At 40.9% G+C, this 23,925-nt stretch overlaps 1 protein-coding gene across 13 annotated transcripts in view; it reads right to left on the bottom strand.

Annotated features, from left to right (window-relative positions):
- The window catches only part of LOC129812545 (serine/threonine-protein phosphatase 2A 56 kDa regulatory subunit gamma isoform), a 34,656-nt gene extending 16,108 nt beyond the window's left edge, over positions 1-18,548 (bottom strand). For all 13 annotated transcript variants that reach the window (XR_008753014.1, XR_008753016.1, XR_008753013.1 and 10 more), the window contains exons 1-7: positions 18,320-18,548; positions 3,204-3,403; positions 1,621-1,731; positions 1,069-1,161; positions 786-916; positions 558-617; positions 245-353 (exon numbers count right to left, since the gene is read on the bottom strand). Coding sequence is in view for 9 of the 13 variants with exons in the window: in XM_055864188.1 (XP_055720163.1) it covers positions 245-353; positions 558-617; positions 786-916; positions 1,069-1,161; positions 1,621-1,731; positions 3,204-3,403; positions 18,320-18,413 (798 nt within the window). In the remaining 4 variants the exon portion in view is untranslated. The remainder of the gene's footprint in view (positions 1-244; positions 354-557; positions 618-785; positions 917-1,068; positions 1,162-1,620; positions 1,732-3,203; positions 3,404-18,319) is intronic.
- Between the last annotated feature and the right edge of the window lie 5,377 nt (positions 18,549-23,925).

Below are 23,925 nucleotides of genomic sequence, written 5' to 3'. Positions count from 1 at the left end.
GTTCTGTAACTTCTCACCCTCCTGAACCGAGCCCAGGTGCTGCATGGCTGATAGCAGAACAATCATCAGAACTGCGTCATGTTCATTAGGGCCACACAATGGAAAACGTTTTAAAATGTCTTTCAACGGAAAATGAAAACACACGTTTGGACAAGTAAAGGTATTCCCTCCCTGTTTCAGTCTGTTTTCTTACCTTATGTGCCTAATAAACATGACATTAAACATGAAAAAATGAAGGGCTTACCTGTGGATGATAGACACTAAGTGATTTGACTTTGTGCAAAGGCAACAGGACCTTTAACAGAAAAATCTTGTGCTCCTCTTTTAGTGGTAAGGCAAACCCATTGATTATACTGTGAATAGAGAGAGAAACAAATAATTCAACTGAACTAAAAATAGTAACAGAAAATTAAAGGGATAAAGGATAAACAACAGCTGACCATGAATGGTTAGAGATCCTATCTGCAGTCGAGAAGACATCATGAGACTGGATAACAGTCAAAAATAACTATTCTAACTCCACTGCAAGACACGCTGGATTAGAGCTTGAAGTGTACCTTCCGAGTATCTCCAGTAATTCTGCAATTCCATTATGGTGCTCGGTCTCATAGATAAACCTGTCAAAAACAGAGAGACATTTTATTTTTATTTTTAGTTACACAGCCAAACATACATTTCTTAGTAGTTATAAAACTAAACAACCAAATTCACCATTGAATCTTCAGCAATCAATTTGATGTGTTAAAATATCTAAGATTAAACAAATCAGCTGAAATTAAACTCACCTATAAAATATATTATTGATGTGTTTTCTGATGTAGGCCCGTAGTCCCAGGAATTTCCCATAGATCCTGTGGAGAGTGGTTTTGAGGAAGTCCCTCTCCCGTGGGTCCTCACTGTCAAACAGGTCTAAAAGCTGTGGACACATGACATCACTCCCATCAGACTCCACAAAACCAAAGACAAGACTTTACACTAAAAGAAAGAAATGCCCTTTGGAAACATCAGCAATAAAACTGTGTGAGCATTCAACAATGTGCGAGTATCCATGTTTCTTTCAGCTCTTACCTGCATCACAAATTTTTGGTCGATGTACTTCTTTGCTATGTTCGGTTGAAAGTCGGGAGATTCTAAAAACCGAAGGAAAAATTCATAGACGAGCTGTAAAGAAAGAAAACCTTTTACAAATACCTAATTTGCTGAATGCATATCAAGAAAGATCAGGTCCAAAATGCTAGTCATAATCTTTCTTTACAAAACTGTTTTGTAAAATCACAGTAATTCCCCAATGCAAATCCTATCATAATGATCCATAATAAACAGATGTGCTCGTTTGCTTTGAGCCAAGAGTTAGGGAAGGTCCAATTAACTTCAATTCTAAACTTATTAGATGTTTTCATTTTACAGCACTGTACTTCAGAGAATGTAAGATTCGCAGCACTTAAATCTTACTCAAACAGCAGGGTCGTATGTTCATTAGGACATGCAACAGAAAACTCTTTACGAACAAAAATGTGTGTTTAGGACAAAACCAGGTAGTTTCCGTCAGTTTTTTTCCGTTTGGTGCCGAATGAACACGACCCGGGCCATGTAAGCTGGGTTATTAGATGCCCTGGGTACCTGGAGATGTGGCCATGCAGCCTCAAGTGTAGGCTCGTCCTCCTCCGGGTCAAACTCTGCTCCTGTGGGGTTGGACGACGGAGGCAAAGTTCGGAACATGTTCACCACAAACTGAGGGTGGGAAAAGCACAACAAAGTATATTCAGATTCAGTATATCACCCTGATGAAGGCCAGTATGGAGCCAAAACACTTCCCTTGCTGTTGTTTCATTTTACATTGAATGTAACAGGATCGCCTTGGGATTTTTTTTGTCCAAAGATTATAGGCCCTGTTTAAATACTTTAGAATGCATAATTGATCCTTCCTTCATACCTTACTCAAACACAGATATAAAATTGGTGAAAGTGATGGATGAGAGAAAGTTACCACTCGATCTAGTCACTTATAGATCTGTGTTTACCTCAAGGAGATAAGGAAGGAAGTGCACATGTCTGAAGTATTCAAACAGGGCAGAAGTATCTACTTGGCCAACTCAACCAGTTGTACATCTTTCATTGGAACCAAGTGTGTTATCATTTGTCTCCAACATCAACTGACTTGCCCGGTGCTAGCTATAACTGCTATTCCCAGTAAAGACAGATCATGGGACAGTGCAGGTGGCCTGAGGATATAGAACACTGCTATTCCTGTTGGTTGCAGAGCTGCTAGCTAGGTAAACAAGTTCAAGCCCAGGTGTAGCTTTTAAAAAAGAGAAAATACACATTTATTCATTCACAGAGGTTTTCAATTCAATGTCAAATGATTATAATAACTCATTAGCTTTACCCGCTAACTGCAGAAGCTTTGATGTATAAAAGAGAAACACTTCAAAGTGAATCTGGGCGAGGACTGCTGACGGGTGGAAGACAGGCGAGAGTACAGTAGGGAGCCGGGGTAAAGCATTACAATTTGAATGTTTTAAAATCATGGACTGAACGAAATGCTTTGACACTTGAAAAGGCTCACTGCGTTTACACACTTATCCATGACAGCCTTATGGTGGGCCACAATGAGCTATCACATTGAAAACCACGACAGGCTAACTTGATGAGTCACGCTTGCAGAGAATTGCTTCATGCTTCAGATTTACAGTTTTTGTATGGCTTTGTGATGTCAATGGCTCCTCAATGAGGAAAATTGGAAATTCAATTTGGTTTGCTTTTTTGAATGGAAATTAACCCCATTCCTGTCTGTTACATCTGGTGTTGTCACCATCTATCGCTTTCTTAATTTGTGGAGCTCAAATGTAAAGCAAATCCCTGTAAAAGGCTAATAATTTGGTTAATAATTCTAACCTGACAGCTCAGAATATGCTAGCTTCAATGGAGATTCTCATGGTATTGCATTCTTTCTGTTTGGAAACATGTTTTAAAGCATGCTACCCTTACTCTTTCATTCTGAACAGTGGGACCCGGGACATAAAAGTAGCACATTCTGAGGGATAGCTTAAATTGTCCGAAAGTAGCACAGTCTGGGCGATAGCACAGATGATCATAACACCAGCTCTACCCAGTCCAACTCAAAAGAGCCATATTCACCCCAGCCAGGGTTGGCCTTAAGGGTTGCTCATCTACTCTCTTCCAGTCAGTCTGCTGACACTCACCATGTGCACCACCTCAGGGTAGATGGGCTCTGTGATGACGTTCCTGTTGTGGGTGATGTACTCGACCATCTCGCTCAGCGCCGCCCGCTTCACCTCCTTCCATTTCAGGTCACTTAGTGGGTCCGACAGGAAGTCGAAGAGCACGCAACACTGGCGCAGCTTCTGCACAAACAGCTTCTCCTGCTCCGCCGGAGCACAGTCTGAGGGAGAGAGAAAATGATGTTTCTTTTTTTTTTCTTTATCCCCTTTTTCTCCCCAATTTTCGTGGTATCCAATCGCTAGTAATTACTATCTTGTCTCATCGCTACAACTTCCGTACGGGCTCGGGAGAGACGCAGGTTGAAAGCCATGCATCCTCCGAAGCACAACCCAACCAAACCGCATTGCTTCTTTAACACAGCGCGCCTCCAACCCGGAAGCCAGCCGCACCAATGTGTCGGAGGAAACACCGTGCACCTGGCCCCCTTGGTTAGCGCGCACTGCGCCCGGCCCGCCACAGGAGTCGCTGGAGCGCGATGAGACAAGGATATCCCTACCGGCCAAACCCTCCCTAACCCGGATGACGCTAGCCCAATTGTGCGTCGCCCCACGGACTTCCCGGTCGCGGCCGGCTGCAACAGAGCCTGGGCGCGAACCCAGATACTCTGGTGGCGCAGCTAGCACTGCGATGCAGTGCCCTAGACCACTGCGCCACCCGGGAGGCCGAAAATAATGTTTTATAAAATTATTGTTTTGAAAAATAAATTTTCAATACTTTATGTAACTGGAATGTTATAGAAGGGTCCAGACACATTTCTGCTTTCACATGTTTTAGAGAAACTTACCCAAACAGCAAATCACTTCCTCGTTGTGTAGTATGGGGGCCCTGAAAAAACATTAAGAAAATCTCCAAAAACACCCAAATATGTCCTTTTAGAAATGGCAAAGCTCTCAGCATAGTGATGCAGGTCTTTAGATTTTGTACACATGAAGTTGTCATTCTGAACTTTATCCACAATGTTATATTCCCATTTGCGCAACTCGAGCGGTTCCATTTTCCATGCTACAGGTAACTGCCAAAATAAAGAACACCAACATATAGTGTCTAAATAGGGTGTTGGGCCTCCACGAGCCACCAGAACAGCTTCAATACACCTTGGCATAGTTTCTACAAGTGTCTGGAACGTCCTGTGTGGAAGCACCCCATGCTTTCAATATACGTTGTATCCCTAATTTGCTCAAGTGTTTCCATTATTTTGGCAGTTACCTGTAAAATGCTAGAGTCGCAACAAAATGTAATATAAGGTCGCAGTTCATAATGACACAATTTCAAGTGTACAACATCTAAACAAATGTGTCACTATACTGAGAGCTTTGCCGTTTCTAAAAGGATGTATTTGGGTGTTTTTTGAGCCTTTGTTCATGTTTTTTGGGGCCCCAATACTACATAACAAGGATGAGGAAGTGATTTGGTCTTTGGGGTACGTTTCTCTAAAACGTGAAATCACGAAAAAAGAGGGTCTGGACCCCTTTGCATCAAAAACTGAGATTTTGTTGTGAAGAAAAATTACCTCTCCTAGAAGGTATTCTAATAATAATAATAATTATTTGGTGGGTGCTTATATTTATCCTATTTCACATGTATATTTGTCCTATTTCACACATTTATCTTATACCAATTCCCCCTGAGACAGCCCTGGAGAGTGGGGGTTACAGCCAGGGTCAGCCATTATCAACTGCGACCCTGGAGCAATTAGGGTAAAGTGCCTTGCTCAAGAGCACGGCGGCAGATTTTTTCACCTTGTCGGCTCTGGGATTCGAACAAGCATCCTTTCGGTTACTGGCCCAACACTCTAACCGCTAGGCTACCTGCCACCCGTATACATTGTTTACTGCTTGCGTAGCACAGGGAGGAAAATAACATACAGTAAAAAAAAAATATATATATTTATATAAAAAATAAAAAAACTCACTCAGAAGTACATACTCGTTTTCACCCTGTTAACTTCAATGTCCAAAGAATAGTTCCCCCACAACTGAACAGACAACTTCCCTGTAGCACCATTCCATATGATTTCAATTACTTTTTGACTACAGCCCTTTTGATTTGAACAAAACCTCCTATACATGTTTGCCCATGGTAAAAGTGGTCAGAACATTACTTTTTGGACCTGAATGCCAAAACATTCAGGAGCTAGGGGTGCTCAAAGTTTACCTATTTTGCATACCCCACACTACCATGAGACAACCGTGTCTTCATCACTGAAAAATATAAATAGTTGAGCTTGATATAATTTGAACGATTACAAACATGGTTGCCAAACTATTTCATAATTTATTTAAAATAAAAATAAGTTTCACCTTTATAATCAACTATCGCAAACATGTGCTATTTTACATCAGAGGTGTTTGTTGTGCCCACCATCTGTTGAGACACAGCATGCTCTTGAATAAAAAAAATATTGAACTCGGCAAGTCAGTTAAGAACAAATTGTTATTTAACTTCTCTAGGATAGGGGGCAGCATTTTCACGTTTGGATGAAAAGCGTGCCCAGAGTAAACTGGATCCTACTCAGTCCCAGATGCTAATATATGCATATTATTATTAGTATTGGATAGAAAACACTCTGAAGTTTCTAAAACTGTTTGAATCATGTCTGTGACTATAACAGTACCTATTTGGCAGGCAAAACCCTAAGGACAAACCATTCAGATTTTGTTGTTGTTGAGGTCACTCTCTTTTCAATGGGGTTTCATTGGGAATCCAGATTTCTAAGGGACCTTCCTGCAATTCCTATCATATCCACTGGATGTCAACAGTCTTTAGAAATTGCTATCCTCAGATAATAGCATTGTTTGCTTTCGCCGTAAAGCATTTTTGAAATCTGACACGTTGGCTGGATTCACAACAAGTGTAGCTTTAATTTGGTATTTTGAATGTGTGATTTCATGAAAGTTTAATTTTTATAGTAATTTATTTGAATTTGGCGCTCTGCATTTTCACTGGATGTTAGCCAGGGGGTCCCACATATCCCAGAGAGGTTTTAACAATGACGGCCTACCCCGGCCAAACCCTCCCCTAACCGGGACGACGCTAGGCCAATTCTGCAACGCCCTATGAGACTCTTTGTCCCATAGTGCCTTACACCCCTGCACCACTTGGGAGCCCCAGAATACAGGCTGGGTGTCATGTTTTGCCTAATAAATGAACAAAAAATGTACATTTTAACTTTCAAATCGCACCATAAAGATGGTTGGAGGTCCACACAGAGAATGTTGACTTGAGGGAATATCCATTGTTTTAAAGGAAAGCGTAAATCTCCCATAGGAAACCTATTGAAATCATAGAAATAGCCTAGATATTAGAATACACATTCAAGTTGACCTTTGACGGATGGTGGACTATTGGCCATCTTTCTGAGAGTACTTTAGACAAAAAAATAATAATAATAATAAAATGTCAGTGGCATACCAGCTAAATTGCAGTGGTCTGATGGGATAGGTCCATTCTATGAATTCTGCTCCTATGATTGAATTGACACCTACCCTGTATTCAAGAGAATGCTGTGACTAAACTGATGGCGGGCATAACAAAAACAACTCAGACCCTGTAAATAGAGTCTAAGCTACAACATACAGTACGAGTCAAAAGTTTGGACACACCTACTCATTCAAGAGTTTCTTTATTTAAAAAAAATGTTCTACATTGTAGAGTAATAGTGAAGACATCAAAACTATGAAATAACACATATGGAATCAAGTATTAACCCAAAAAAGTATTAAACAGATCAAAATACGTTTTAGATTCTTCAAAAGTAGCCACCCTTTGCCTCGATGACAGCTTTGCACACTCTTGACATTTTCTCAACCAGCCTCACGAGGAATGCTTTTCCAACAGTCTTGGAGTTCCCACATATGCTGAGCACTTGTTTCTGCTTTTCCTTCAACCTGCGGTCCAACTCATCTCAAACCATCTCAAATTGGGTTGAGCCAGATCATCTGATGCAGCACTCCATCACCCTCCTTGGTCAAATAGCCCTTACACAGCCTGGAGATGTGTTTTGGGTTATTGTCCTGTTGAAAAACAAATGATAGTGGGACTAAGCTCAAACCAGATGGGATGGCATATCGCTGCAGAATGCTGTGGTAGCCATGCTGGTTAATTTCCCTTGAATTCAAAATAAACCACAGACAGTGTCACCAGCAAAGCACCCCCACACCATCACACCTCCTCCTTCATGGTGGGAACCACACATGCAGAGATAATTTGTTCACCTACTCTGCGTCTCACAAAGACACTGCGGTTGGAACCAAAAATCTCAAATTTGGACTCATCAGACCAAAGGACAGATTTCAACAAGTCTAATGTCCATTGCCTGTGTATCTTGGCCCAATTAAGTCTCTTCTTCCAATTGGTGTCCTTTAGTAGTGGTTTCTTTGCAGCAATTCGACCATGAAGACTTGATTCACACAGTCTCCTCTGAACAGTTGATGTTGAGATGTGTCTGTTACTTGAACTCTGTGAAGCATTTAATCTGAGGTGCAGTTAACTCCAATGAATTTATCCCCTGCAGCAGAGGTAACTCTGGGTCTTCTTTTCCTGTGGCAGTCCTCATGAGAGGAAGTTTCATCATAGCGCTTTATGGTTTTTGCGTCTGCAATTGAAAACTTTCAAAGTTATTGGGATTTTCTGGATTATGATAATGATGGACTGTCATTTCACTTTGCTTATTTGAGCTGTTCTTTCCATAATATGGACTTGGTCTTTTACCAAATATGGCTATCTTCTGTTTACCACTCCTACCTTGTCACAACACAACCGATTGGCTCAAACACATTAAGGAGAAAATAAATTCCCCAAATTAACTTAACGAGGCACACCTGTTAATTGAAATGCATTCCAGGTGACTACCTCATGAAGCTGGTTGAGAGAATGCCAAGAGTGTGCAAAGATGTCATCAAGGCAAAAGGAGGCTACATTGAAGAATCTAAAATATATTTTTATTTGTTTAACACTTTTTTGGTTACTACATGATTCCATGCGTGTTATTTCATCATGTTGATGTCTTCACTATTATTCTACAATGTAGACAATTGTATAAATAAACTAAAACTTTGGAATGAGTAGGTATGTCCAAACTTGACTAGTACTGTATGTGAAAAGAGAGAAATCTGAGTTTCCGTGTTTAGACCATAGACATGAAAAGTAAAAAAAAAAATACAAAATTATAATATAGTTTGACAAGCCTGTTTGTAAGCTCTGAAATGTTATCAAAGTCAAACTTTTATCTTTTTCAGAGATGAAGACATGGATGACTAATTGTTTTTTATTGTTTTTTTATTTTTATTTAACTTGGCAAGTCAGTTACGAACAAATTCTTATTTAAAATGACAGCCTACTCATGTTAAGGTGGAGTATGCAAAAAGGGTCAACTTTGAGCACCTCTATCTCCTGAATGTTTTGACCACTACCATGTGCACACGTTTGGAAGGTTTCGTTCAAATCTAAAAGGGGTGCAGACAGAAAGTGAATTCATATGGAACGACCTGAGAGGTCTCATAACATTTTAATGCAATTGTTAATTTTTGCTCAAAATTCTAGTTCAAATTCTTGCTTGACCGGACTCAATCTTGTTCTTCTAGTGCTCTCACAAAAATGGAGGAGAGAGAGGAGAGGTGAGGAGGAGAGGAGTGAGTTCCCTGTCAATAAGGAGAACTGAGTGAGAATTCAAAGAGCCCAACATACAAGGGCCAACAATGTGTGGAGTCAGTCATCTGCATCATTGGTCGAATACACAACTGAAAAGTCATCACTTCCTGCATGTACAAACAGAGTTATAAGACCTTACGGCTTACACCCTGGGAACAACATACTCTGAGAATAGACACTCCTTCTACACCATGTCCCAAAGTCAACCATACTAACATACTGATGTTACATTCCCCAGCTAGAAACCAAAAATTGTCACTCAAACAGAAGGTGTTGCTAACAACCAAAACAAAACAGGTGGGGTTTTGAATGACACTCATATGTGTGTGTACACTGAAAGTTGACTAGCAACAACTGGGACTTAAGTCACCCACCATGAGCGGCCACAAAATTTGCCTCAATCATCAACCCTTGGAAAAGGGTACGAGTACGAGTCCGACTTAGTAACAGCATTGAGTTCCAGAAAATCTTAGTTTCTCTATTTTCAGGAATTACTCGATAGGCATATTGTTTGATTGAGGCAACGTCCCCAATGTCAATGCCATGCTTGAGTACATTTGTCTGAATTGGCACATATGAGATTAAATCCTGATATTCTAAAAGCAGTACAACAATGTTGTCTAGAATCTCTGAGTTACTCAATCGTCCAATAGGCACAGGGTGTATTGGGCTTTCCTTCTGCACTTGAGGAAGACTATAGTCAACGTGGACAGCAGTCGCCACAGGCAGAACATCACTACCGGTTTTCACCAACCATAGCGGGTGAAGTATGGTTTCAACATGTTGACATGACACAGCTGGGTTTTTTCCTGTACGATAATGGCGATAAAGTAATCCAGATTGTAGCAGTATTTATTAGAGAGGGGTAAAGATAAAGATTTTGTTTGGGCACCAGGCAGGTATTAACCATGCTGAAAGGAAAAGAGTAGAATAGAGCGAGTACCACTACCAGACCCACACACGTCAGCAGAAGAGTGCCTAGTGTAGCCTGTTTACCAGATAGGCAGTGGAGAGAAAAGAGAATACACACCCTATAAAACCCATATCACAACACAGGAGTAACCCCACCAAGAATACCTTATATAATAATACTAATAATAATGGCAGAGCATTTGAACGGCAACTTCATAGAAACAATTTACAAGGGAGAACCCAGTCATCAACAGAGGATTTGCAATCATCTGTATTATCTTCCAGTGGAGGAGTGCAGAGGGTATGAATGTGGGGGGTGTTCATAGACAAAACAAAGGCCTTAAAAATGTCCACAACCTTCTCGACCACATGTCATTAGTACACACCACCTCAATACAGTTCAACTAACAATACACAACTTGCAAGCACGCAACCTCCCTTTAAGATTAACAACTTTTTTCACTATGGGGTAAGGGCTTGAAAAGCGAGCTTGCAACAGTGACCCCAGAATGGGTAACAAAACCAGGACTTGGTCACCCACATCGAAAGTGCGGTTTTGGGCCTTTCGACCGTACCAAACTTTCATTGTTGTTTGCAGATTCTTACTGGCAAATTCACAGGCGCGGTGCAATCTGTATCGAAAAGCGCTAAAGTACTCCAACAGATTTGTTTTTGTGTTTAAGCAGGGTAAGCTGTTGCCCTGCAACAACCTCTCCCTCAGCAAGCTCAAATGACCTCTGATATGATGTCCAAACACAAGCTTATTCAGACTAAAACCCGAGAGATTCCTGAACAACCTCCCTTGTTGCAAACAGCACAAGAGGGACCCCTTCGTCCCAGTCTTTCTCAAACTCAAAGCAGTAAGCTCTCAACATAGACTTCAAAGTCTGATGAAATCTCTCAAGAGCACTTTGAGACTCTGGGTGGAAGGTACTAAAGGGGCAATGGGTAACACCCAACTGCTGTAGCACTTGCTGGAATACCATTTAAATTAAATTAGAACCTTGGTCTGATTGCACTACCTGCGGGAGTCCAAAAGTTGAAAAGAATTTCACCAGTGGCCTTAATACTTGGAGCCGTGATTTTCCTCAGTGAAATGGCCTCAAGGAAACGAGTGGCAGTGCCCATGATGGTTAAGAGAAACTGTTTACCACTCTTTGCTTTGGGCAAAGGTCTAACACAATCCAACAGAACCCTTCTGAAAGGTTATTCAAGAGCAACAATAGGCTGCAAAGTTGCAACCGGTACAGCTTGGTTCGATTTACCCACTGGCAAACACGACAGCATTTACAGTAAGCCACAACATCTTGTTTCAGACCAGGCCAGAAGAAGTTACACAAGATACGGTCATACGTCATGCTGACCCCAAGATGGCCTGCAATACTACCACCGTGATTCAACCTTAGTATCTCTTGTCGAAGTTGTAACTGGAAAAACAATTTGAGATACACTGGGCCAATCGTCTTGTACAGAAATGGCCCTAGAACGCCATTTCCCCATCAGAACACCAATTCTGTCAAAGTAACCCCCACGAACCATCAAACTCCTCCTCGGAACATATATCTTTAAAAAGAGGGGAGAGGGTACCATCTTTACTCTGTTTTGCAATCAGCTGCTTCCTAGACATCGACGTGTCAACTGTATGGACCCTATCTTCTTTCAGTGGTCCTTCAAACTCGCTCGTCTTTGTAGGAGAGGTCAACTCAAGAGGTTTAAAGAAATCAGGATCACACAAACGTCTCAGACAGATCGATCAAGGTGGGGTCGCTGACATCCTCCTCAACACTAGACTTGCTCCCAGCAACTTTCTTAGACAGCATGTTAACGACGCACGCTGGGAACACTCTATGGTACTTTTCAGGTAACCCATCAGATTCCTTACAAACGACAAGATTTGGCACAACATCACCTCCAGCCAAATCTTTTTCCAAAATGAATGAGACCCCCCTTCACTGCTAGGCTATGCCTCACTCCAACGACAACGAACCAGAAACAAGATCAGACTCAAGTTCCACATTATACAAAGGAACTCACATGCAACACATCTCCATTCTTTGTACTAACACAATGTAACAGGTTGATGAAGTGTCATACGAAGGCAAAACACTCTCCAAAATGAAGGATTGGGCTTCCCCAGTGTCTTGCAGGACCTTCACTGGCTGCCTAACAGAATTACCCCTCGGTAGAGACACGAACGCGTCTGAAACATCAGATCCAAAATCCTGTTTAGGAGATACACCAGTCCCAAACAACCAGAGACTTGATGGGCTGGAGTGCTCCCACAAGAAGAAACAGCTTTTTCTCCCTCAAATTGTTCTGTTTCATCTTAGGACACAGAGATAATGTTCCCTTTCTCACAGCAGTAATTATAAACTGGCGGATGCGAAAAAAAGTTGTTTTCTGCCGATCTTTATCTTTGGGCACTGTAGAAAAAGACTGAAACCTTGTAGTAGGATGTGTCTTCCCAGAATTGCTTTTCGCATTGGCATAGCAACTGGGTGCTTTGTTTGTGAAGGTAGGTTTGTGTGTCAACACAAACTCATCTGCACAGACTGCAGTTTTCTCAAGAGTGAGATCCTTGTGCTCATCAATGTAGGTAGCAACCCTCTAATGAAGGCAATTCTTGAACTGCTTGAGAAATATGTGTCTTTAAATCCTTAAGGTCCTTGACCTCTTGAGAACCACGCCACCGATCAAAAATACATGCTTGTTCCCTTGCAAACTCAACATGGCTTTGTATTTTCCATAATTTACAGAACAGTTGTCTGTATGCATCTGGGACCAACTTATAAACCAGAAGGATAACAGCTTTAACAATGTCATAATCAGAACTCTGGTCAAGTGATAAAGCGACGTACACTTTCCGAGCTTTTCTCACTTACCAAATATCTCGCAGGCATTTTAGGCATGTGGCAATCTGCTCAAACAGAGTCAAATATACGTCCACCTTTTCTTTGAAAGGCGATACAAGTCGGCTGTTCCGACCAAGATCAAACTCTGTTGAGGGTCCAGGATGGCTTGACTAGATTCAGAGTTCTTCCAAATCTCTTAATCGAATGGCATGCTCCTATTCCTGTTCCCTTTCCTCGTGCTAAATCTCAAATTTTTGTTGTTCCCATTTTGCCTTTAGTTCTACCTCTCGCAGTTGCACGTCTATGGGGTGTACTCTACCACCCGTAGGACCCTTTTCATTATCCTCGCTCTACGGAAGGATTTCATCCTACACAAACAGTATAGACGAACTCTGAATACTCCTTTTGAATTGGAATGTGCAACTTTGATGTCATAATGCTTTGCAATGATAAGCAGATTCTCCTTCGTAGATTTATCTAGTATCTCCCATGTACGGTTTTCTTCAAATGCTTTCAACTTAAAGTCCATGTTTTTTATTATTAGCCTGCGTGTTCATGCAACTTTCAAAATGATTCCACCAATCTAATAACCCCTCTGGGTGGATGTCAGTGACATAAACTGTCTGGGCACAGCTGAGCAACTACCATACTACTGGGAAACAAGAACCCGGACGAGCCCCATTTTGTTACATTCCCCAGCAAGAAATCCCAAATTGTCACTCAAAACAGAACCAAAGTGAAACAGGTGGGGTTCTAAGAGGGGGTTCGGAGAGTCAATCATGGGTGTGTTAACTGAAAATTGACTAGCAACAACTGGGACTTAAGTCACCCACCATGAGAGCCCACTAAGTTTGCCCAACAAGAGGCAAACAAAATAAAACCCACACCGAACTTAAAGCAAAACAAAATGGTGGAACAAAACAAAAACTGGGAAGATCAGATAAAGTATTGTTTTTTAGAAATCAAAATCGGGAGTGCCAACTAATTGGTGTTAACCTTCCACATTTCTTAAGCCAACTGGAGCACTAGGCCAGCACAGGTGAAACACCTTCCCACTAACGAGATGACAAACCAGCACAGGTGTAACACATACTGACTAATGAGGTGACATCAATCGGTGCGCCCCATCTGCAAACGTCCAACCTCAAAATATTAATGGAAAAATCAAAGCCTATAACACTGCCAATGTAAATGACAAATACAGGAGGCAAATAAGCACATTTGCCATCACTAATCCCCATCTGCCATACTAACATGGCAACAGGAAGCGCACTGGGCGGCAGGCAGTCAGCATGATAGAGATATCATTACTAGAACATGCTAACCCTGGTGTCACAGACAGCATTGGGAACATTCCACAGTGCCAGTCTATTACTTAACTTATCTAGGGTAGGGGGCAGCATTCGGAATTTTGGATGAAAAGCATGCCCAAATTAAACTGCCTGGTTCTCGGGCCCAGAAGATATGATATGCATATGACTGGTAGATTTGGATAGAAAACACTCTAAAGTTTCCAAAACTGTTAAAATAGTGTCTGTGAGTATAACAGAACTGATTTGTCAGGGAAAAACTCGGGAAGTAGTTTTTTTGTGTGGTTTTGTGCCAATGCCATTACAGTATCCATTGACTTAGGACTCAAATTGCAGTTCCTATGCCTTCCAAGATGTCAACAGTCTTTAGAAATTGTTTCAGGCTTATATTCTGAAAAATGAGGAAGTAAGAGCAGTCTGAATGAGTGGACCCTAAAGTGTCACAGAGCTTTTTCATGCGCGAGACCGAGAGAGTGCCTTTCTTGTTTACCTTTTACATTGACGACGTTATTGTCCAGTTGAAATATTATCAATTATTTAGGCAAAAAACAACCTGAGGATTGAATATAAACATCGTTTGACATGTTTCTATGAACTTTACAGATACAATTTAGATTTTTTGTCTGCCTGTTGAATGCGTTTGAGCCTGTGGATTACTGAAGAAAACGCGCACAAAACTGAGGTTTTTGGATATAAAGAGACTATCGAACAAAAGGAACATTTATTGAGTAAATGAATATCTGCTGAGTGCAACCATATGAAGATCATCAAAGGTAAGGGATTAATTGTATCTCTATTTCTGACTTGTGTAACTCTTCTACTTGGCTGGTTACTGTTTGTAATGATTTGTCTGCTGGGCTATGTTCTCAAATAATCGTAGGTATGCTTTCGCCGTAAAGCATTTAAAAAATCTGACACCGTGGTTAGATTCACAAGAAGTTAATCTTTAAACCTATGAAAAATATGTTTTGTTTTCTGAATTTTTATAATGAGTATTTCTGTATTTGAATTTGGTGCCCAGCAGTTTCACTGGCTGTTGAAGAGGTGGGACGCTAACGTCTCACGTACCCAAGAGAGGTTAATGTGCTAGGGTGGGATGTTCTCACTGTGTCACCGTTTTGACACAGTGAGCAGTCATGCTATGGCACAGAAAGCAGTCAAATTAACACACACACTAGTTTAGTATAATATAATAGTCGTCTGCCTCTGCATGTCATGGCCCAAGTTCTCTCCAGGTGAAGGTGGAGTGTTTTTAATTAAAGCGGCAGAGATTTGGTGCTGATAAGACTGGTACAGTGTGTCTGCTGGTTGGTATCTGACACTAGTCAAAAGGCCCAGTTCGAAAACTTTAGAAAGGCCTCAGAAATAGACATTGTTTAGATTTGGGAAAGAGAAAAGGTAGTAACCTTTTATTCACCAATCCAATCACTTAAAGATCTGTGTACCTACCGCAAGGAAAAGAAGGACGGAATGAAGGATCAAGAAACATGCTTCAGCACATCACTGCCTCTGTCACGACTTCCACCGAAGTCGGTTCCTCTCCTTGTTCGGGCGCCGTTCGGCGGTCGGCGGTCGGCGTCACCGGTCTTCTAGCCATCATTGATCCACTTTTCATTTTCCATTTGTTTTGTCTTGTTTTCCTACACACCTGGTTCTCATTACCCTCATTAAGTGTTGAGTATTTAACCCTCTGTTCCCCCCAATGTCTTTGTGTGGGATTGTTTAATGTAAGTGTAACGCTCGTTGTTGGAAGGATGGTCGGACCAACACGCAACGTGGGGAAGGTTAATCATTTTTATTTGTGTGGAATTGTTTGTTGTAAGTGCTTGTGCACATGTTTACTGGTGCGCGTTGGGTTTTGTACCCATGTTGGTTATTTCTTCATGCCGTTGGTTTTGCAATTAAACTGCTCCGGCTATTACCAAGTTCTGCTCTCCTGCGTCTGACTTCCCTGCCACCGATTACGCACCCCTTACAGACATTTGTTTTTTGTATTATTTGGACAGGTTACTGACAAAGCCATGGGTTCTGAATAGGTAAAGTATGCCACATTATGCTGCAATTTCCATTGTGTCTTGCGTTCAGAATAAAAAACTTAAGGCCTTTCTATGGCCATTTGTGCTATTCTATTTGCAAGAAGAATATGTCAGTTGTCTTACAAGGACATAGGGGATAAGAGAGAGTGTGTGATAGCTCGCACAAAACAAATGAATGCAATTCAATGTAGGGGTGTGTCGGCTCAAATTCATAGTCAAATCAATAACACCCCACGGCATCATGGATCTTATTCAACACCCCTAGGCTTTCACAGAATACAGTGGGGGCATAGACCCACATTTTCAGACAAGTTCAAGTCTGCATACTATTGACTCAGTGTGCTGGCTAGCCTTGCCAGGGAAACTCCACAGTAATGTAATTGAACTGAGACTATGTATGCCAATCTAAAATCATTGATTTCAAAGTTTAACAAACCATACAACTATGCACAAGGACTACTTTTAACAATTTACGCTGAATATTTTGCAAAAACATTTAACTAAGTACTGTGCAGATGCAAAATTTGGTAACAGAATTTTGTTAAAATCTCCCTTTGTTTTTTTCTGATCATGTTTTTTTTAAATTAACTCCTAAATATCTGCTCCGAATTAATATAAAAAAAAATGTCTGCAGAAAGAATGGGGAGTCAGCTATGACATGGACTGTACTGAACTATACTCTACTTTTCTTTACTGTGCTCTACTGTAATGTACTATGCTGTCGAAACATAGAACGTCCATGACATCTATGTTTGGCCCAAATGAAGGCCGGTCCAGACGTATATGGACATTTAAATCAAGGCTGGTCTGGACCTGACTAAAAAACGAGGTCTGTGGACATTGAAATCAAGTCAGAGCCGGGAGAGGTGACATTATCGGAGAGAGAGAGGAGAGCGAGGGAGGGGTTGTCCAGACTTTTCACACTCGCTTTGACAACCAGACAGAAAGAGAAAGAAATAGTTCTCAGCTATACATAACAGTATGCCAGAGGAAAAGAGGACAGTAGCAGGTGACCCAACTGTGGTTTGTGACTACTATGATTTCAGAAATTCTGTTACCGATTTATTAAGAGGATTTTGAGTTGTAATCACTTAACAATTCATACACAAAATTGATATCAGTAAAAACACTAAGTAATTGATAGGTCTACTTACTTCTGTGAACTTTCATTATTCTCCCTACTCATGAGGGAGAGAAATTAGAAAATATCTTTAAGATGTAGGTTTTTGGTAACGGAATTTCAAGGCAATGTTTCTTAAACTTACAGAAAGCACTACAGATTCCCCTGAACTAAATATAAGTGTTGATGTTAGTTGGCAGGGGTCGTTACTTCAACATTAACATGTTTTGAGGTATTTCTGATGCCTTTTAATCATTTTTTTCTAGTAGATGTTTTCTCATACCCCTTTTCCATCTGTTTGACAAGATATCAATGCCTTTGCTTATTCCTCATTTATATGATGGAAAAATGGTAGAAAAATGTATATGCCTTAATTTCTCAAAAATATAGACTCTTAGCTTTCATTTGACACCCAATTTGACATGCTCCTATTAACTTCACTTGTTGGTGCTCATGGGTCCTTTTACATGGAAATGACTCTTTATGAATGCGCTAGCAGTTAGCCTATTGACTGAGCTAGTCTATAGCTGAAATAGCCTACTGCTAGCCTATAGCCTACTAACTGTGCCTCATTAAGGTTTTGTTTTTTCAGGGGAAGGTAATAACAGGCTTTTCCCCTCTTAGGCGGAGGCAACCTCTCCTCCATAGGGAAGAGGAAGGAGGGAAGAAGGAAAAGGGCAGGGAGAGGCTGCTGCAGCAGAGGCAGTAGTCTACAACACCCTATGGCTAAGTTGTGCCCAGATGAACTGGAGTGTTACACAAACCATGAGCCGGGACCAAATAGAGACAAGCAGAACGAACACGGGCAAAGGCTACCCTTCCCTATTTCTTTCTTCCTCCTCTCTCTAAGTCTCTTAAACACTTACACAGATAAGCGCACACACACACACACACAAAACCCTTCCCTAGGCTATGACCTCACTTCCTTTTACATCCCTGCGCTCTGTGTGTGTGTGGGGGGGGGGGGGGGGGCAGAGAGCAAGAGGGTAGTAAAACCAGCTTTTCATAAGCTTTTCATAAGGAAACAATTAAACCCTTTACAAACATCAATCCTTCTGAAACAAAGACTCTTAATTAAACCGTATCTTCCCATCTTGGTGACAAATCAGCCAATAACCAATGGAGGGAAAAAGAACAGCTAGAGAAATGCTGTGTCTCTCTTCCCCAGGACAAAAAGCAACAACGGTTCCTACGTACCTCTGAAGTGCATAAGAGCCACTGGCTGGAAAGGCCCATTGGAAGTAGGTGCATCCACAACCATCTTGATTCCAGCTTTAGTGCATGTCAACATCTAAACTTAACCAGGAAGGCAATCCACTTAAGGCAAGGAGCCAGCCTCCATTTTAACACAAAAGCAGATCAGAAAATGAAGCTCTCTGGTGCAGCTGGAGGGAACTGGCTAGTTAGTGACGTCAGCGGCAAGGAGCGAGCCGGTTGGCTGAACACAGGCACACAAACTGATGTAGGCAGGCAGCTGGGAAAGGCGGATTATTGGTGGAGGGAGAGCAGGAGGAGGGACTTGCAGGGACATTTGGCTCTTATTCGTCACTGTATTTTATTCTAAATATTACTGAACAGGACTCTCAAGTGCTTAATGGTTGGTAAAATTCTCAATTTAAAGGAGCAAGTTGCATACATGATGGACCTATTGTAATGTGATCAAACCAAAACACAAACGCTGCAAAAATGACACCACACTGCAACTTTTGCTGGGCAAATCTCAAATAATAAACTACACTGAAAATATCACACTGAAACTAATGTAGTATCAGTGAGTATTATTGTATCTCAAAAACTGTAGGCTATCCCTGTAACCATTCCACTTGCAGAGGCAGTGCCAAATCATTGTTGGAATAGGCCTACTGTGTATGTGATAATGTGAGAGGGCCTTTTAAAATGTAGATTTTGTCCCACAAATTCTACTGAGCTGTAATTACACTAAGAACATTGTGTTTACATGTTGAGCAGTTTTGGCAATTACACAAGAGGAATAGGGACTGCTCCTTATTCCACTTTTGTAATAGCAAAAACCACTCAAATCCATTACTATGCATTTACTAAAACAATATTGTTACTATGGTATTACCACCCATGTATAACAACTTCAGTGGATTTATTTACATAATTTATCTTAGGCGTAGCGACTAAAATAACTGACAGGACAATTTTAGCATTTGCTGCATCGTGTTTGGTAACTAGTGTGCACAGTACAGTAGCTCACAATATAAGCAGGAAATGAAAGTGAGGAGAAAAAAAAAAGATGCGAAACTAGAAAATGCAGGAAATGCCCTCTTTGCTCATGCATCGATGCACATATCTACTGTATTCTCCACACAATTACATACACTCCCCTACATATTTATTTGGACAGTGAAGATCGAACTTGACATTTGGTTCTATACTCCAGCATTTGGATAGTGAAGATAGAATTTGACATTTGTTTCCATACTCCAGCATTTGGATTTGAGATCAAATGTTTCATATGAGGCGACAGTACCGAATGTCACCATTTATTTTAGGGTATTTTCATACATATCTGTTTTACCGTTTAGAAATGAAAGCACTTTATGTATCTAATCCCCCCATTTGAAGGTGTCATAAGTACTTAGACAAATTATCTTATGTGTATTAAAGTAATCAAAGGTTTAGTATTTGGTCCCATATTCCTAGCACGCAATGACTACATCAAGCTTGTGACTCTACAAACTTGATGGATGCATTTGCAGTTTGTTTTGGATGTGTTTCAGATTATGTGGTGCCCAATAGAAATTAATGGTACATAATGTATTATGTCATTTTAGAGTCATTGTTCTATTGTAAATAAGAATAGAATATGTTTCTAAACACTTCTAAATTAATGTGGATACTATCACGATTAAGGATAATCATGAATGAATCATGAATAATGATGACTGAGAATGTTAAAGAGGCATAAATATCATATGTCCCTCTACTGTAAGTCGCTCTGGATAAGAGCATCTGCTAAATGACTAAAATGTAAAATGTAAATAGTACTTCCTCTTTCAACATTGACATTAGTTATTGGGGGAAAAACACCCATACTGAGAAACCACACACAACAACCACAGAGTCAGCCCACCATGTCATAATCATCTGAATGTGAGGCATGTATGTAACTCTGGGCATGATGGTAATAGCCTGGTCCGATAATGTTTTTAGACCTACAGTATAAACAGCTCATTGTCATGTCATACATTTGGCAAAAGCACAAACAGAGTGTATCACTGGGCTATATGGGTGATACCGAAGTGAGATAAAATGCTCTCCTTACTTCAAGATAAGCTCACATTCTGAAAGCTTGTCAGAGCGGCTTCCATTACATGTGAAGTAGAGCTCATGTGTTCAGTTGAGGAAAGGAATCAACAAGCAAGAAGGCCTTACTCTAGAAATTCACTGTCTGGGAGGCCAAGTCCTCTCCTAGAAATGCTAATTAATACATTCCATGTCCATGGCAACTATAAGGGTAACTCAGAGAAGGTTGCTAGAATTTCTGCTAGTTTGGTGGCTCCTTTTATTGGTCAGGAAAGATAAGTGGGAGTGTCCTTGACTTGGGGATTACATGTTTTGAAACAAACTTCCTCTTAGATCGGGCAGGTTTATGTCTGTACTCTATTAACAGTATCACTTCTCCACTTGTATTCTCTCATAAACCATATGGACATCATTTATCCTGCTCTGCTGTCAGAATTGTTATCGTCATCGACAGTTTGACAGTGGATATTAACTTGTGAAATATGGAAACTCTTTGTAGGTGCGTTATATGGTTTAGAAAACCATTAAGTCTGACTCTGCTGAAAAATACGCTGCTCTTTCCATAACATAGACTGACCAGGTGAATCCAGGTGAAAGATATGATCCCTTATTGATGTCACTTACTAAATCGACTTAAATCAGTGTAGATGAAGGGGGGAGACAGGTTAAAGAAGTATTTTTAAGCCTTGAGACAATTGAGACATGGATTGGTGCCAGTTTGTCAAGAACTGCAACGCTGCTGGGTTTTTCACACTCAACAGTTTCCCATGTGTATCAAGAATGGTCCACCACCCAAAGGACATCCAGCCAATTTAACACAACTGTGGGAATTATTGGAGTCAACATGGGCCACAATCCCTGTGGAATACTTTCAACACCTTGTAGAGTGCAGAGTGCAAGACCCCCAAAATGTAGGCTGTTCTGTGGTCAAAAGGGGGGGTAACTCAATATTAGGAAGGTGTTCTTAATGTTTTGTAAACTCTGTCTATCTTTCTCTGAACACAAGTGACAGAGGTAGTGGCTAAAGTCCAGCTTTTATCCAACAGATGGCAGCAGAGACCTCACATGCAGGGCATTATATACAAACTGACCATTGACATGGAAAGGATAACTGCTGCAACTATTTAGACTAGAGGCATGATTCAAGGTCTTTGTTTTAGTCTCTATCAGCTATGGCAGCACATTGCCTCCGAAAAAAGTTTACTTCCTAAACCTGCCTATTACGCTTTCAGTGTGATCTGAAAAAGACAGTCCAATGTGTTTTTATGGGCTACGTTTAATCTTGCCAAAAAGGTTCAAGTGCAGACCTTTCATCAGCCAAGCAATAATGCATCTGTCACCTGTCAATCAAAACCCACAGACTCCAGTGCTGACATGGCAAGAATAGGACTGTGTAACTACAATTAGCATATGATTTATAACTTTTTATGATTTTTAGTCAGATCCCCATTAGCTGTTGAAGATCAGCAGCTATTCTTCCTGGGGTCCACAGAAAACATAGAACATGACAGAATACAGAACACGAATGGACAAGAACAGCAATAACATTTAAATAAGAACACCACGACTAAAGAACATTATGACTGTTTAAAAAAAAAGGAGAAAATAAATAAATGAATAATAGTAATCTCAAACATTCAAGTGCATTGTCATGTAGACAATTTTAGGATGTTGCAGCTAAAGAATGCAGCAAATAAATGTATGTGTGGGTGTGTGAGAGTGTGTGTGGTTTGTGTCTCTTCAAAGACCACATTGTTCCTTGCAGTGTTGTTTCATCTGGTTTTTAATAAGTGATTTTATTGCTTGCCTGAGTTACCTGAGGTGGAGAGAATTCCATGTAGTCATTGCTCTATACCCCTCAAACTCAACTCTGGACCTAGAAGCCAGTAACACTACATTTTCATTGTTCCCCTCTAATCATTAACTGATTTAGACCTGGTACACCAGGTGAGTGCAATTAAGTATCAGGTAGAAGAACAGAAAACCAGCAGGCTCTGAATCTCGTAGGATAAGAGTTGAATACCCCTGCACTATACAGTACTGTGCATCTCCTAGCCTCTTTTCTGGACTTGGGGACTGTGAAGAGACCAATGATTGTGTGTCTTGTCAGGTATGTATGGATTTTTTTGCTGTGTGTTAACTGGCTGAACAGACAATTTGGTACTTTCAGCACATCAACACTTCTTACAAAGACGAGCAGTGATGCAGTCAATCTCTCCTCCACTCTGAAACAGGAGAAACTGAAATTAATGTTATTGACATTAGCCCCTCCATGTACATTTGAGGGCCAGGCGTGCTGCTCTGTTCTGGGCCAGCTGCAGCTTTTCTAGGTCATTGTTTTGTCGCACCTGACCATACAACTGGGAAATAGTCAAGATGCTACAAAACCAGAGCTTACAGGATTTGTTGATTGCATGTGATGTTAAAAAAGCAGAGCATCTCTTTATCAAAGACAGACCTCTCCTCATCTTTTCAACAATATAATCAAATCAAACCACATTTTATTGGTCACATACTCATGTTTAGCAGATGTTATTGCGAGTGTAGCGAAATGCTTGTGCTTCTGGTTCCGACAGTGCAGCAATATTTAACATGTAATCTAACAATTCCACAACAACTACCTAATACACACAAATCTAAGTAAAGGAATGGAATAAGAATATTTACATATAAACCTATAAACATATGGATGAGTAATGACAGAGCGGCATAGGCAAGATGCAATAGATGGTATAAAATACAGTATACATATGAGATGAGTAGTGGAAGATATGTAAACATTATTAAAGTGGTATTGTTAAAGTGACAAGTGATCCATTTATTATAGTGGCCAATGATTTCAGGTATGTATGTAGGCAGCAGCCTCTGTGTTAGTGAAGGCTGTTTAAAAGTCTGATGGCCTTGAGATAGAAGCTGTTTTTCAGTCTCTCGGTCTCAGCTTTGATGCACCTGTACTGACCTCGACTTCTGGACGGTAGTGGGGTGAACAGGCATTAGCTTGGGTGGTGGTTGTCCTTGATTTTTCTTTGGCCTTCCTGTGACATCGGGCGCTGTAGATGTCCTGGAGGGCAGGTAGTTTGCTCCCGGTGATGCTTTGTGCAGTCCACATCGCCCACAAGAGCCTTGCTGTTTTTGGCGGTGCAGTCGCCATACCAGGCGGTGATACAGCCTTACAGGATGCTCTCAATTGTGCATCAATATGCTTTGACCATGACAGTTTACAATCTAATATAACACCAAGAACACAATCCATATGGCGGATCACATCAAGCTTTGAAGACAAATAACTTAAAGGTATGTACCTCTTTCTAATTATAATTGAAGATATCCCTCTAGTGGTGTGGGGGCTGTGCTTTGGCAAAGTGGGTGGGGTTATATCCTGCCTGTTTGGCCCTGTCCGCGGGTATCGTCGGACAGGGCCACAGTGCCTCCCGACCCCTCCTGTCTCAGCCTCCATTATTCATGCTGCAATAGTTTGTGTCGGGGGGCTAGGGTCAGTGTGTTATATCTAGAGTATTTCTCCTGTCTTA

This window comes from Salvelinus fontinalis, chromosome 16 (genome assembly GCF_029448725.1).
Source record: "Salvelinus fontinalis isolate EN_2023a chromosome 16, ASM2944872v1, whole genome shotgun sequence".
Classification (NCBI taxonomy): domain Eukaryota; kingdom Metazoa; phylum Chordata; class Actinopteri; order Salmoniformes; family Salmonidae; genus Salvelinus; species Salvelinus fontinalis.
Note: the sequence above shows the minus strand (reverse complement) of the source record. Positions and strands in the feature narration are given on the sequence as shown.